A 17,195-nucleotide genomic window follows, 5' to 3' on the forward strand; every position below is an offset into this window, starting at 1 on the left:
AATTTTTTAAAATTCCAGTTTTAGGAATTTTTCAATTTGTGGAGTTAAAAATTTTTCGATTTTTCAACTTTTCGATTTTTCTATTTAACGAGATTTCGATGTTTCAATTTTTTCATTATTCAATTTTTCAATTTTCAATTTTTTGGATTTATGATTTTTGTGTATTTCGATTTTTCAATTTTTTCATTATTCAATTTTTCAATTTTCAATTTTTTGGATTTATGATTTTTGTGTATTTCGATTTTTCAATTTTTGATATTTCAATTTCTTGATGTTTCAGTTTTTGAATTTTTCGATTTTTCAATTTTTCGTTTCCCCAATTTCTCAGTTATTAGAATTTTTGATTTTTCCAATTTTCGAATTCCCTACTTTTCGGTGTATCTATTTTTCAATTTTTCAATTCAATTTTCCCATGTTTCAGTTTTTCAGCATTTTAATTTTTCGATTTTTTGACTTCGCTTTTTCGACTTTTCCATTTTCAGTTTTTCGTCATTTCAGTTTTGGAATTTTTAATTTTTTTGTTCCTTCAATTTTTTTTCCACTTTTAAGTTTTTTGACTTTTTTGGTTTTGAGATTTTTCAGTATTTCGACATTTTAGTTTCTCGATTTTTTATTCTTTGGATTTTTCAATTTTTCGATATTTTAATTTTTCACGTTTTAAACTTTACATTTTTCTATTTCTCAATTTCTAGTGTTTCAATTCTAAGACACTTTTATTTTTCAATTTTTCAAATGTTTAAATTTTCGAATTTTCAGTTTTTTGATTTTTCGACTTCTCGACTTTTGACATTTCAATTTCTTAGAGTCCCAGTTTTTCACTTTTTCGAATTTTCGATTTTTTGATTTCCAATTTTTCGTTTTAGTTTTGGAATTTTTCAATTTCTCGATTTTTTAGTTTTTAATTTTTCAATTTTCGGATTTTTTAAATTTTGGAGTTTCTATTTCCCGATTTTTCAGTTTTTCCATTTTTCGACATTTCGGTTTATCGATTTTTTAAATTTTAGATTTTCTGTATTTCTCCAATTTTCGGAATTTCTGGAGTTTTCAATATTTGTCGATATTTTAATTTTTCGATTGCAGGATCTTCCGATTTTTCGAATTTCGATTTTTCAGTTTTTCGATTTTTCGATTTTAAAATTTTTCAATTTCTCAATTTTTTAACATTTCAGTTTTGTGAATTTTTCAATTTTTGGAGTTTTTAATATTTTGAAATTTCAATTTTTCGGTTTTTATATTTTTCGACTTTTCCAATTTTTAGATTTTTCTATTTATGTAGATATCGGTGTTTCGATTTTTTCATTATTCATTTTTTCTATTTTCAATTTTTCGATTTTATGGATTTCTTTTAATTTAAAATTTTGTCAATATTTAGATTTTTAACTTTTCGATTTTTGCGTATTTTAATTTCTTAATGTTTCAGTTTTTGACTTTTTCGATGTTTCAATTTTTCGATTTCTTGGTTTTTCGATTTTCCGGCTTTTCGAGTTTTCAATTTTTCCTTTCCCCAATTTCTCAATTATTAGAATTTTTGATTTTCCGAATTTTCGAATTCCCTACTTTTCGGTGTTTGGATTTTTCAGTTTTTCATTTCAATTTTCCCATTTTCAGTTTTTCAGCATTTTAAGTTTTTGCTTTTTCTACTTTTCGATATTCGGTTTTTCGTTATTTCAGTTTTGGAATTTTTAATTTTTTTATGTCTTCAATTTTTTTTTCCATTTTTAAATTTTTTGACTTTTCTATTTTGGGATTTTTCAGTATTTCGACCTTTTCGACTTTTCGATTTTTTTGTTTTCCAATCTTTCATTTCAGTTTTGGAACCTTTCAATTTCCGGATTTTTTAGTTTTCAATTCTTCAATTTTTCGATTTCTGAAATTTTGGATTTTCGATTTCCGGATTTTTCGGTTTTCCGATTTTTATTAAAACTTTTGATTTTTCGACTTTTAATGTATCGCTTTTTAAATTTTTCGGTTTTTCAATTTTTCGACTTTCAAATTTTTCAATTTATCTAGGTTTCGATTTATAATTTTTTTTATTTAAAATGTTTCAATTTTTCAGTTTTTAACTTTTCGATTTTTGTGTATTTCAATTTTTCTATTTTTCGACTTTCCGATTTTTGATATTTCAATTTCTTAATGCTTCAGTTTTTGGCTTTTTCGATGCTTCGATTTTTCGATTTCCTAATTTTTCATTTTAGTTTTAAAAATATTTCCAGTTTTCGATTTTTTAGTTTTTAATTGTTCAATTTTTAATTTTTAAATTTTGGATTTTCTATTTCCCGATTTTTCAGTTTTTCGATTTTTCGACTTTTCGGTTTTTCGATTTTTTAAATTGTAGATTTTCTGTATTTCTCGAATTTTCTGACTTTCTGGAGTTTTCAATATTTGTCCATATTTTAATTTTTCCATTGCACGATCTTCTGACGATTTTTCGAATTTCGATTTTTCAGTTTTTCGATTTTTAAAATTTTTGGATTTTTCGATTTCTCAATTTTTTAACATTTCAGTTTTGGGAATTTTTCAATTTCTGGAGTTTTTAATATTTTGATATTTCAATTTTTCGGTTTTTATATTTTTCGATTTTTCCAATTTTTAGATTTTTCTATTTATGTAGATTTCGGTGTTCGGATTTTTTCATTATTCTTTTTTTCTATTTTCAATTTTTCGATTTTATGGATTTCTTTTAATTTAAAATTTTGTCAATACATATTTAGATTTTTAACGTTTTCGATTTTTGCGTATTTCAATTTCTTAATGTTCCAGTTTTTGACGTTTTAGATGTTTCAATTTTTCGATTTCTCAGATTTTCGACTTTCCGGCTTGTCGATTTTTCTGTTTCGATTTTTTAATTTTCCGCTTTTTTAAATTTTGGATTTTCTATTTCTCCATTTTTCTTTTTTTTTTGATGTTTCTACTTTTCTGTTTTTCAATTTTTTAAAATTTTAGATTTTCTCTATATCTCGATGTTTCGATTTTTAAGTTTTTCGTTATTTCTGTTTTTCAATTTTTCGAATTTTAAAATTTTTGATTTTTCAGTTTTTTGGTTTTCCAATTTTACGATTTTTTTGGTGGTTCGATTTTTTGATTTCTCGATTTTTCAAGTTTTCGATTTCCCAGTTTTTCAGCATTCAATTTTGAGAATTTTTCAATTTTTGGAGTTTTCAGTTTTCCATATTTTAATGTTTCGATTGCACGATCTCCTTTATTATTTGAAATGAACGTATTAAAAGCAATGTATGCTAGTCCAAAAGGTATAAGGTTATATGACCATTATAAAAGTAGTTGACCGCAAATAAGTACCCCCTTTGTGTGGTTCGCACTAAGCTACCCGGTTGGCAATAAATCGTCTTCTCAACATTTCTTGCTCATATTTAACGGGGCCGGCTTTCAAAGCGAGTGGTGATTTCGGAACCCTCAGCGGCTGCAGGTAGTAAAGAAATAATGGAGTGGTGGATTTACATATTTAGTGAAAGCCGTCCCTGAACGAAACCACAACAGCCGGTCGAGCTCCATTGGACACGTTATTTACGACCCTAAAACCTTTTCTATTGTAAACAACTTAACTTCGACACAATGGGATAATTTTATGATGGCCATATAACCTTATAGCTTTTGGTCCACTATAATTCTATATGATTTGGTATTTCCCGGTAGTATTTTACTTACTCTAAATAAATAAAAAAATAAAATAGTTGTCGACGACGACTGTGGAAGCAAACTATTTTTGAATCAAATCCGACATGTCTTTGATAACAAACTTCTAAAATTAATTTAAACAGTTTTCAACAATTATTGGAGAAAAGTACATAAGTCAGTCGTCGATATGCGGAACTGCAAACAAAGGCACCTTTAGTCAACATCATTTTCGAACACACCATATATGGAAATATTCAAAATTCCAATGTGCTACAGTAAAAATTGCGATACTTTTACTTTTTTCGTAAGAAAATGAAAGAAAGCAAGATATATATATTTTTTAGATAAACTTGTGCAAAAACAGCTAATCATAATTAAAAAAAAATCTGTGAACACTCTACATGGCCTCCGCACCACGTGATCCGATTATCCTTAAAACCGCTTTATTTACAATAATTAACTCCATACAAATCTTCCATCAAAAAATAAATGTGTTACAAATTCGCCTCCGTCCCGTACCGTCTTCCCTCTCGTTCTAATCCCCGTCCCGCCTCCGTAACGTACGTCTAGCCTTCCTCCGGCCTGAAAACCGCCCGTCGTTTTCTATCGTCACTTCTCCTAACTTATGCCTTCTGCCTCTTTTTATCTCTCGACCTGCACTAGTTTTTTCTCTTTTTAACTTCCATGTACCTGTTCTGTTGACCAATAAGCTACTGTCGTCTTTCGTTTCGCTCCAACATGTTTGTTTTTGCCGATCGTTCGTCTCGCTCCGCGACTTTGGCAGCTGAGGTCATCCCGCTACCTCTATCATACACAGGGTGTTTTTCGCGCGATGGGGACCATCAGGCCGTTTCGGGAACCCATTGGGTGGTGGGAGGATTCGGGTGTTGTCACCGCGGCGGCCGCCTCCTACTGGTCTCTATGGTGAATGACAGCGCGGTGAGTGGTGGCGACCGATTCCAAAGCAGAGCACTCTTGATCAGTGCGCGCCTTGCCGACCTGCCGAGGCCGTCCATGGCCAACTATCTCACCTGACTTGCACCTGCCGTGGTCACAAGATCGAGTGCCGCGCAGTGATTGATAGTGACCCTAGTGATCCGCGGTGGTGACATTGCGCGATTTTTACACGCGGTACCATGGTGGTACCCAGCTGACGGCGATCGACGAATCGGACAGACGATCGGCGATTTCTAATTGTGCGGATGAACTTTTCGTTAATTAGTGATCGGTGGTTAAAGGTCGCCGGCTAGAGTGATTTTTAGTGATGTGCTTCTGAAGACGGTACCATGGATACGGAAAGTCCTGTGGTTTGGCCCTCCTGGTGCTATTCAGGTTAGATTTTTGCGGAAAATGCGAAACGCCAATCGGTACCACCTAATCACATACTAGATTCAACGGTACTATCGACACTATCATTAGCAAGGAGGTAGCAAAAGTGCGCCAATTAACAGAACGTAAATAGTGCGATACCGAAATCGAAGATTCAAAGGATTCAAAGTACCCGAAAGAGTACTATTCAAACTGTCTTATACTCAAGAAGTACTAACACTAATAATTTTTTATTAAGCAACGACGTATCGAGAATGTACCACAGCAGTACCCAAATTAATTAAGCCGAGTGACAGTGGGTGACAACCACTCCAAACGATAACATACAACGAACCGATTCGTTTTAAAAACTTTTCAAAACTACAAGATGAGTCAAAAATGTGACGTAACGACGTACCGCAGTACCACTTTGTGCAACCTTCGTTATATAAAACCCCACTTTGTGTAATTTACATTTTATTGATGAAATTAGTGTTTCAAATGTGAGTCACTTAGCGCTAGAGAAATACTGAGACTTTATTGTCATACTCGTGTGTTATTTTTTATTTATTTTCTTGTTGTCGTACTTTCATTTTTTCATCATTTATTTTATTGGTAATGATGTTTCAAACTAGATCTGTTTAACTCGATCTTATATGCTTCAATCACTGAAAACCACAGAGAACTATTCAAATTATCTCATATTACTCAAGCAGTACTAACATTGAACGAAACTAGCACTGGAAGTAAGTGTCGAAGATTTAGTATCATGGCAGTACCGATATTTAATTAAGGTACATTTTATAATTTTCAAAATTTTAAATTCTGGACTCTCTAATCATATTATCACCAAAATTTACAACAAACTTCACTTAAGTTACAAAATTATCTGTGAAGCGATTTAAAACAAGAAGTACTTCAGTAACTGTGTTGACAATTTGTTATATTATTTCCGTTATGTGAATTTTATTATGTATTTATGTATCTTATTATCACATGGTATTTGTACCCACTTAACTAATAAAATTATTATTATTAATATACATATGACTTAACGGTACTATCAAACAACTAGCAAGAGTACCATAATTGCAAAAATTCGATAACGAAAAAACTATAACTGCAAACCAAAGAAAGTAGTACTGTCGTCGCAGCCACTGAACACCCTTTTTATTACCTACTATCTGATTAGTACCTCTGATTAGTAGTCCTTCACCGGTACCACCGCCTCCGTTAGTATCAACGCCGCAGCCTCACTCAAGCAAAACAGTACCACCGCGGTACCCAAATTAATTAACCAATTCCGGTGGATTATCTCCGATCTAAACGATAATCTAAATCGCATCGATTCAATTTAAAAATTCCTCAAAAGTAAAGAATGTGCCGAAAACGTGGCGCAACGCAGACTGACCGCGGTACCGCCTTGTGTAACTCTCATTATATAAAACCCTAGAAATTTTTTTGCCGTCAATTACATTTTATAGAAGCTATAGGCTTTTTCAGCCCGAAATGTGGTTATTGGCCCGACAGGTACCAAAACAAATTGGGAGGTCAACGAAGACCTACAACGAGTGGTGGGTTTTATGAGGCGGCAATAAACCTCGACGGTGAGATGACAGGGTGGGTTTTTTCCACCCCCGGTTTTTGTGAGAGGGTCGTAAACGGTCGGCTTCGACTTTAATAAAAAAATTGCTTCGTTCGTTCGCCTTTGTGTTTACTTTGAGGTACTACACGCAACCGCAAAATTATAGTTCAATTAGCCGTTTTATCAGTGCGTGATTGGGTAAAATTCGCCGGTAATGGGCGTCACGATTGGTTAGTAAAAGTAAAATAGTCGGGTGGAGAAAAAGTCCCTGATTCATTGTATCGCTGAAACGTATCGGAAAATAAGATGTTGGAATCATGCAATGACAGCCATTGCTGTTGCGTTTCTACGGCTGGAAAAAAGGACGAAAAGTTGACAGAATCGTTAGCCGACTGAACGGAGTGCAGTGATTATTTTGTGTAAACTAATTACCTGTTGCCTTCACCTCGATTCGAAAATGACAAGCGTGTCAACGGTTATTACGTCGTTTATGGTTATTACGGAGTGGTCAGTTTTACGGTAAACGTTTGTCTGAAATGGGGAAAATAAAAATCTAAATTCTGACATTGTTTCGAAGTCACGAATGACTGGTCGTTGGAAAACGGAATTAAAAAGTGAAAGAAAGCTTATATAAAAAGGGAAATACGTTGTGGATTAAAATATGGCCTCAATTATCAACGATTCACGGTTAAATGAATTATGTCTCACTTGTAACAGTTGACACTTGCAGCATTTTCGAGTGTAAAAAAAATAAACAACATTTTCCCCCTGACTGTCAAAAATATGCGCTTTAGCCAAGTTTCTTGTTAGCCGGTATTTTTTTTAAGTATCTTGTAGCATTTTAAATCTCATTTCGCCTCATCTCCCCGGGGTATCTTCCAGTCGTTTATACAATTGCTCTATTATATCCACAGACTGAATTAAGGTCAGCCCAATGGTCTCTAATCTAGTTATACTTGTTTTTTAGATGGTAAAATGGGTTTCTGTATAAGCCAAATTATGTTGGAGATGCTTTTGTTGGAAATACTACCATGTATTTTGACACTGCGGAGTCAAATTCCATAATAACCCGAAATGTTTCATTTAATTTAGACTTGCACAACCAAATTATGAATAGCAATAAACGAACCTTTTTTGTATCGTCAACTCCATCTTGTCAGAACAGGTTCTGGAGGCAATAGACAATCCGGTAAGGCTTCCCGGAAGGCTCGGTTCCTCAAATGAGCTCTAAGAAATACTTTCTTTACGTTGAAAATTAAACCACTGACATCTGTTTATTGATTCAACTAGGAAACTTAAGGCGTTTTAATTTTTCGTATTGGACTCCCCTTGCCCTAATTGTGCAACAGTGTTAATGCAACTTTGCAACCGTGCATTCGTAAAAATAACCGATCTGATTGACGTTACTAAGATGCAATTTGAACACTAATGCAAGTCGAATTTAATTTAAATCGGTACGAGAACAATGGATTTTTTAATAAATTAATAGAATTACCCAACGACTCATTGATAAAACGTGCCACTGTTACGTTATTGTTTATTTTTAATATTTTCGATGCGAGTAAATGTGGCGTACCAGCTGCCTCTAGAGATAATTTTCCCACTACAATGTTTGCAACGTATTGTCCATTAAAATTTGTGGTTTCATCTACTCCAATCCAAATATCGTGAACTCCAATATCTGTTCTAACTATTAATCACCTACAATTTAAAACAATTGCTGCTGTTTTAGGTAAAGTAGTCCAAGAGCTATAAGGTTATATGACCATCACAAACGTAGTTGACGGCAAATAAATACCCCCTTTGTGTGGTTCGCACTAAACTTCTAAACATTTCTTGCTTATATTTAGATATTTAGTGAAGGCCGCCTCTGAACGAAACGACAACAGTCGGTCGAGCTGCAGGGGACACGCTATTTACGACCCTAAAACCTTTTCTATTGTAAACAACTTAACTTCGACACAATGGGATAATTTTATGATGACCATATAACCTTATAGACCCTGGACTACTATATTCCTGCTTGGAGAGAATTTGAAAGTGCTTTGGAGCCTCTAGTACTTTTTTTTTAATAATTTAATTAAATTTGTTGGAGGATACATCATTTTCTAAAATCAGTCTTATCTTAGCAGGTATTAGGCCCGCCCACCCACCCTCTGTTTTCTTAGGGGATATGTCATTTGCCAAAATCAGTCTTATCTTAGCAGGTACTAGCCCCACCCACCCACCCTCTCTTTTCCTAGAAGGTATGTCATCTGCCAAAATCAGTCTTATCTTAGCAAGTACTAGCCCCGCCCACCCGCCCTCTCTTTTCTTAGAAGGTATGTCATTTGCCAAAATCAATCAGCCTTATCTTAGGAGGTATGCTAGCCCCGCCCTCAGGTCCTCTTTTTTTTTAGAGGGTATCTCATTTGCCAAAATCAGTTTTATCCTAGCAAGTACTGATGACTAACTTTTACAAAAAATGCTAGTATAGTTGTCCAAGTTTTTATTGCACTGCACTCTCAATTACCGCAAGTATTAAGAACCCTTTTGAAAATGTAAGTAGCCGTGTGATAAACCATCTTTTAATAATTACTTTTCCAACAGGCCGAGAGGCCCAATTACAGGAAAAGGGGACATACAAAAACACCCAGAGACAGAGCGGGAATCGAATCCACGACCCAAGGTGTAGTGGGCAGATGCCAAGCCACCTCACCCACCGGGTCCTCTCTTAAGGGTTTACGGGCGCATACGGCCCTGTGCAGTGTAGACAGTTAGTTCACAATAGGATGCAGTTGTAAAAACGAACCAGCACTTGGAATACTATACCTGTTAAGATAAAACTGATTTTGGCAGATGACATACCCTCTATGAAGAGAGAGGGTGGGTGGGCGGGGCTAGTGCCTGCTAAGATAAGACTGATTTTGGCAAATGACGTATCCTCCAAGAAATTTAATTAAATTATTATAAAAAAGACACTAGAGACTCCAAAGTAGTTTCAAATTATTTCCAAACAGGAATACGTAGAACCCCAATATTGTTTTAAATTTTATTAGCCCCGCCCACGCACCCTATTTCAATTGTGATGATTTTTTTACTCGTCGAGAGCCAAAGAAGCGGAATTTAATTGCAAAATCCTTATTATGTACCATGTAAGAGATGTTTTTGAGTATCGTGTTATTCAAATAATACTACGTATATTAAGAGGAAATTAAAGCTAAAGATTAAGCCCCACCCATACCTGTCCTGATCTAAACTGTAATGAAGTTTTCATTCGTTGGTAGACCTAGGGGCGGAGCCTAATTGCAAAACCCATATTTCGTTACAAAAATTTACCATTTTAAACGTGTTTCTAAGAATTAAAAAAATCATCACAATTGAGATAGGGTGGGTGGGCGGGGTTTATATTTTGCCCTTTTTTTCTTCTTCTTTGTGATAACACGATACTCAAAAACATGTTTTTAATTTCTTGTAAGTAAAGAAATAAATATTTTGCAGTTAAGCCCCGCCCTCTTGGTTCACGGCGAATAAAAAAAATCATTACAAATGAGATAAGGCGGGTGGGCGGGCTTATATTTTTCATTTTTTGTGTTAATTTGTGCAGACTTCTCTTCTCAATATGAAACTTAAAACATGTTTGAAATGGGAAATTTGTATAAGGAAATATCCATATTTTTTAACCATGTTCTAAGTTTCTATTTTGTTTTTGAATCTCGGGGGTCTGTTTCTGGTGTTTTATTTTTTAAAGAATTTAGAAACCTCGGTGTTTTATTTTTAACAGAATTTAAGAATCGGGAAGATCTTTTGGTGTTTTATCTTTGAAAGAATTTAAAAATGTCAGGGTTCTTTTATTTTGAGTTTCCATTTTTAAAGAATTTTAGAATCTTCTCGAAAATTTGGTGCTCTATTTTTAGAACCATTTTAAAGAATCTGAGCACCCCTCGATGTTTTATTTTTTTTTTAAATTGAAAGAATCTCGGGGTCCCTGGTGTTTCACTTTTGAAAGAATTTAAGAATCTCGGAGGTCTGTGGTGTTTTATCTTTGAAATAATTTAAGAATTTCGAGGGTTTTTTGTGTTTCCGTTTTTAAAGATTTAAGAATGCCAGGGGCCGCCAGTGTTGCTATTTTTAAAAGAATCGGAAACAATTTTGAGGACTCGTGGTAATAAATAATATCAGGAATCCTGAAGTGTTTTGTTTTTGAAACAATTTGATGAAATTTCGGGGACACTTGCGATTTTGTTTTTGAATCTCGGGGATCCCTGGTGTTTTATTTTTTAAAGAATTTAAGAATCTCGGTGATCTTCGGTGCTTTATTTTTAGAAACATTTTAAGAATCTCAGGGACCCTCGGTGTTTTATTTTTGAAGGAATTTTTGAAGCATCTCTGCTTCATTTTAGAAAAAAATTGCGAATCTCAGAAAATTCTCTGTTTTACTTTTTAAAGAATTTAAGAATCTCAGTGTTTTATTTTTGACAGAATTTAAGAATCGCGGAGATCTTTGGTGTTTTATCTTCGGGAGAATTAAGAATTTCGAGGGATCTTTTGTTTCCATTCCAAAAAAAGCAAGAATTGTTAGTTAAGGGTTTCGGGTCCTCCTGGTATCTAATTGAAAAAAAAAAAATGATCAAAAAATATTAGGACTCCTTAAGTATTTTGTTTTTGAAGGAATTTGAAAGAAACTCGGACTCTTAGTTTTTTATTTTTAAAGAATTTGAAAAAATTTCGGGGACACTTGCCATTTAGTTTTAGAATCTCGGGGATCCCTGGTGTTTTATATTTTTCCTTTTTTGTTTTAATTTGTGTACACTTCTTTTCACAATATGAAACTTAAAACATGTTTGAAATGGGAAATTTGTATAAGGAAATATCCACATTTTAACCATGTTCTAAGTTTCTTGATGTGAAAAGATGGCTATATATATTAAGAAAAAAGAAAAAGGGAAAATAGGATAATAATAATAATAATACAAGATCCTTTTGCGTAAAACTCCGGTTGGATTATTTTCTTTCTTATAGTGCCGGAATTATTAAAGGTGACATTCGCAAGAAACATGTGCTTAGGGGTATAGAAAATTCAAATTTTAGAACAAAATAGGCCGAAAAATGCAAAAAGGCACTCATGATTAAAAATAGACAGAGGATTTTCTCAAACGCACGTTTATACAGGGTCGCTAGAATGTAGGAATCGGTTAAATATTTTGAGGAACAAATCAGCTCAAATTAGGTATAGGGGTACAAGAAGTTGTGCTCTAATTATTCGTCGGAAAAAAGTTTTGTTTGCTTCATCTGTTTTCGACATGCAAGGTTAACTTGATTTTTTTTCAATGGTACTACTCTATAATTAATGCATTTTTGAATAGAGCTTTTTTCTGAATTCATTTATGTAGCATAATCGTACTTTCTTTCTGAGTAAAATGGCAAAATAAATTATTTTAAATAGAAATAAAGGTATTATTTAATAATTTATTTTGCCATTTCAATTTTGGTTTAGATTCCACTATTTATCAACATAAAATCCACTCTTCGTCCAATAAAATGAGTGATCAAAAAGAAAACGGGGTGGGTGGGCGGGGACATTTATAATTTTAGTTCCTTACATTACTGAATGAGCCAATTTATTTTATTTATTAAATCAGGAATCACTCACTCCATTTTCCCAAAAAATTTTGGGAATACAATAGGTGAGAATAATATAGGTTTTATATCACTTTATTATCGAGGCGTCGTAAATAATGAAAAATAAAAATAGTACATATCAAACTTTAATGGCTTTAAATACGACCCAGTTATTCACAAACAAGTCACACATATTTCACGCTATAAAAAATAACATTGTAAAAGTAAAAAAAAAATCAGTGAAGTGCAAATATGACTAATCAAAATTCAGTGCACGAATTATCCGCGCGATCTATTTAACATTTCCCATAACCTTCATCATAGCATCAGTTTTTTGATATGCACTTGAGACTTCATTATCAAGAATCCTGCTACGCTGTACCCATATTAACACGACAAATAGCTGCCACACTATCGTTTTCGTTGTATTATTCCAATCCATGACTTACAATCCCGGAATAAAACATACCAGAGAAATCACTTCGTGGTAGCAGAAGTGGAATCTTCGCTCTCTACCATTCTAATAATAGAGATGATTCCACAACATTCACCCTAAACACCTACCGTTTAAAGGTCAAAAAAAAAACACCCGAAAACCTAACGGAACGCATCGAATTTGAATAAATCGCACAATACGATATTTCATCTCTCCTATCGATAAACGTGTTATTTAAAAAAACAAAAACTGAAAAGAACCTTTGTGATGTATGAAATGTCCCGATCAACGATGTCAGAGGTCATGAGAACCTTCCCCAAAGGTGTCTTTTGACATCCGATACGTAGCCGAATATTTCAACAGCACTCAAAAAGCTCGCCATCATCGCCGGTGTTTACACGTCGAAAAATTAACTAGACCAGGTGGGAAGGATCGAAGATCGAGGATTTCAGGTGCTTGATTTATTCACCGAGGATTGTTTACATTCAAGCGAACGTCTCGATTGTTATTCCAGCGAAGAGCAGACGGACAGGATGGACATTGGAAGACTCGGTTTCGAGTTATTGTAAATGTCAGACGGTAGCGCGCGATCTACCACTTCCTCGGCGTGCCATCCGTCGTCTTTATCAGTCACAAAGAACGTCAATAACAGAACGAAACAGACGTGTACGACATCGGCGATGGCTAATAAATATTCGTGCTGTGTTCGCTTAAAGACAAGACCTGATGGAATTCGCTGGTGACGGGTATGGGACGATTTTTATCGAATTTTGTAGACCCTTGAAATAGCGATCTTCCACCTGAAAATACTCTTAATGTTGTATTAGTTATACTATGTAGCATTGTCCATCATAATAAAGCCGAGACAATAGTCCATTAAGATTACACTTTGATGCAAAGGATACACCACCATAACCTGGTAGTGCTCAAACACTCACAAAACCAAATGGACTTCATTTATTATCTTTTAAGAAGATTATAAAGCTTAGTTGCTTTCTTACGACTGCGCACTAAAAAGTTAATAACGTCGCGAACGAACGCAAACAAGAACGTTTGAATTGAAAGTGGCGCTGTTTTTGTAATTACTGATTTATTCAAAGATAGTTTAGACTGTGTGTAGTTCGAAAAAATGTCGGAGAGAGAGAGCTTTGCAAGAGTGTTACGAAAGCCATCAACTTCACACCTTACCGATACAATGGGTAGTTACAGATGCATTACAGCGGGATGTTCACATTTGGTTTTATCTAAACATTAACATCTTCGCAGAAATGACAATAATGGCGAGAGGTTGTGGAGAGGTGATGAACGGCACAAGGTGAAATGTGAAGAATGGGTCGGTACTTCCGTATATGGTACTTAAAATCGCAGTAAATCCGACTTGAAGGATGGCGCAAATTTTGGATTTTTTCAAAAAGGTTGATACAGATAACTATGCAACGGTACTCCGCTTCCTCTGCGAAAAATCAACTGTTTTTAGGTTCCACTTTCACTAATTGTTTAACACATAAATCACCGTCTGTTTTAAAGCCTTCTCACGAAATCCATATCATTCGAATTCCGTGCATAGATGGTGGTCGATGTAATCAAATGCGCGATTTAAATCGAAAAGAATACCAACAGGCAAAAGTGATTGCTTTTCAGCATTTTTGTTTCTCAACGAGTTTGTTATGAGACGTAAGGCTAACGAAATTGATTTATTATGGCTAACTTGATCCAAGATCGTCTAGAAAATTTCCAATATATCAGAAGTTTTGCGGTGAAATTGGCTACTTGAAGGCGAACGTTGCGTGCTAGACCACATTGGACGCATTTTTTGTTGGGATTTTTGTTTGCATTTTCAATATTCATCATCATTCATTATGTATTTCCTTAATCTGTTTAATGTCTTATTGTTACCAAAAAAAACTGAAAAAATTCTGTGTTTTCTGGACATTTCATGACTCCCAATGTACAAAAAAGTAGGTCTTCCGTTTCCTTCTGTCTGTCATCTGTGTCTCAGGTGCTCCGGGGTTGTCTTTTTTTTAAGAATTTAAGAATCTCGTAGCCCCTCGGTGTTTTATTTTTGAAAAAATTGGAAAGAATCTATGGGCACTTACATGTTTTATCTTTCAAAGAATTTAAGAATGTCGGGGAATCTTTGGTGTTTTATTTTTTGAAGAATTTGAAAGATTTTCGAGGGTTCTTACTATTTTAGAAACAAAACGGCGTTTTACTTTTTAAGGAATTTAAGAATTTGGAGATCTGTGGTGTTTTATCTTGAGGGATCTTTTGTGTTTCCATTTTTAAAGATTTAAGAATCCCAGGGGCCTTTTTTATTAAAAAAAAATCCGAAAGAATTTTGAGGATCCTTGGTATTTTATTTTGTTAATTAAATGTGTCGGGTTCTCCTGGTGAATAATTTTTGAAAATTCCTTAATAAAGAATATCAGGAGCCCTTAAGTATTTTGTTTTTGGAAGAATTTGAAAGAAACTCGGGACCCCTAGTTTTTTATTTTTAAAGAATTTGAAATTTTTTTCGGGGGACTTGCGATTTTGTTTTATCTTTGAAAGAATTTAAAATGTCGGGGTTCTTTTATTTTGAGTTTCCATTTTTCAAGAATTTAAGAATCTTTTGGAATTTGGTGCTCTATTTTTAGAAACATTTTAACAATCTCAGGAGCCCTCGATGTTTTATTTTTGAAAAAAATTTGAAAGAATCTCGGGGTCCCTGGTGTTTCACTTTTGAAAGAATTTAAGAATTTCGGAGGTCTGTGGTGTTTTATTTTTGAAATAATTTAAGAATTTCGAAGGATCATTGTGTTTCCATTTTTAAAGATTTAAGAATGCCAGGAGGCGCCAGTGTTTTTATTTTTAAAAGAGTGGGAAACAATTTTGAGGACTCGTGGTATTTTACTTTGTTATTTAAGTGTTTCGGGTCCGTCTGGTGTCTAATTTAAAAAAAAGTAATAAAAAATATCGGAAGTCCTGAAGTGTTTTGTTTTTGAGAGAATTTGAAAAAATTTCGGGGGCACTTGCTATTGTGTTTTTGAATTTCGGGGGTCCCTGGTGTTTTAATTTTTAAAGGATTTAAGACTCTCGGGGACCTTCGGTGGTTTATTTTTAGAAACATTTTAAAGAACCTCAGGGACCCTCGGTGTTTTATTTTTAAAAGAATTTTTTTCTCATCTCTGTTTCATTTTCGAAAAGATTAGAAATTTCAGAAAATCCTCTGTTTTATTTTTAACACAATTTAAGAATTTCGAGGGATCTTTTGTTTCTATTTTTTTAAATTATCCAGGAGGCGCCAATGTTTTTATTAAAAAAAAAGAATCTGAATGAATTTTTAGAATTCGTGGTATTTTATTTTGTTTTGTTGTGTTTCGGTTCCTCCTGGTATCTAATTTTTGAAAAAAAAAAAAAATTAAAAATATCAGGAGCTGTTAAGTATTTTGTTTTTGAAGGAATTTGAAAGAAACTAGGACCTTTAGTTTTTTATTTTTAAAGAATTTGAAAATATTTCGGGGGCACTTGCCATTTAGTTTTTGAATCTCGGGGTTCCCTGGTGTTTTATTTTTTAAAGAATTTAAGAATCTCAGGGACCTTCAATGTTCTATTTTTGAAAACATTTGAAAGAATCTCGGTGTTTCACTTTCGAAAAAAAAATAGCAATCTCAGGGACTCCGGTGTTTTATTTTTTAAAGAATTTAAGAACCTAGGTATTTTATTTTTGATAGAATTTAAGAATGTCGGGGATCTTTTGTTTTTGTGTTTCCATTTCAAGTTAGGAATCTCAAGAACCTCTGGTGTTTTATTTTCCAAAACATTTGTGAAAATGTCAGGGCGTCCTGGAGTTTTATTTTTTAAAGAATTTTAGAACCTCCGTGTTTTATTTTTGATAGAATTTAAGAATCGGGGCGATTGTTGATGCTTTATTTTTAGAAACATTTTAAAGAATCTCAGGGACCTTCAATGTTTTATTTTTAAAAAGATTTGAAAGAATTTCCGTGTTTCACTTTCGAAAAAAAAATAGCTATCTCATGGACTCCGGTGTTTTATTTTTCAAAGAATTTAAGAACGTCGGGGATATTTTGTTTTTGTGTTTCCATTTGTAAAGAATTTAAGAATCTCAGGAACTCTGGTGCTTTGTTTTGAATGAGTTTCGGCAGAATGTCAAGGGCTCCTGGTGTTTTATTTTTGATAGAATTTAAGGATCGGGTTGATCTTTGGTGTTTTATCTTTGAAAGAATTTAAGAATGTCGGGGAACTTTTGCATTTGTGTTCCCATTTTTAAAGAATTTAAGAATCTCAAGAACCTCTGATGTTATATTTTTGAAAAAATTCGAGAGAATGTCAGGGGTTCTGGTGTTTTATTTTTGAAAGAATTTAAGAATCGCAAGAACCTCTGGTGTTTTGTTTTCGAAAAAAATTCGGGAAAATGTCAGGGGCTCCTAGTGTTTTATTTTTGATAGAATTTAAGAATCGGGGCGATCTTTGGTGTTTTATCTTTGAAAGAATTTAAGAATTTCGGGGATGCTTTTGTGTTTCCATTTTTAAAGAACTTAAGAATTTCAAGAACCTCTGGTGTTTTGCTTTTGAAAAAATTCGGGGGAATATCAGGAGCTCCTAGTGTTTTATTTTTTAGGAACTTTTAAA

The 17,195-nt window shown here is 33.6% G+C and overlaps 1 protein-coding gene across 5 annotated transcripts in view; it reads left to right on the forward strand.

Annotated features, from left to right (window-relative positions):
• Window positions 1-17,195, forward strand: part of LOC135133376 (uncharacterized) — a 279,871-nt gene that overhangs the window by 180,300 nt on the left and 82,376 nt on the right. Inside the window, exon 1 of one of the 5 annotated variants that reach the window (XM_064061775.1) lies at window positions 4,470-4,965. The exons of the other annotated variants lie outside the window; for them this stretch is intronic. Within the exon in view, the coding sequence (XP_063917845.1) occupies window positions 4,920-4,965 (46 nt within the window). The 5' untranslated portion in view covers window positions 4,470-4,919. Of the gene's footprint in view, window positions 1-4,469; window positions 4,966-17,195 lie in introns of those variants that run through there. 5 annotated transcript variants of the gene reach the window in all.

This window comes from Zophobas morio, unplaced genomic scaffold (genome assembly GCF_036711695.1).
Source record: "Zophobas morio isolate AGI-343-1 ecotype UQ-CSIRO unplaced genomic scaffold, CSIRO_AGI_Zmor_V1 ptg000021l, whole genome shotgun sequence".
Classification (NCBI taxonomy): domain Eukaryota; kingdom Metazoa; phylum Arthropoda; class Insecta; order Coleoptera; family Tenebrionidae; genus Zophobas; species Zophobas morio.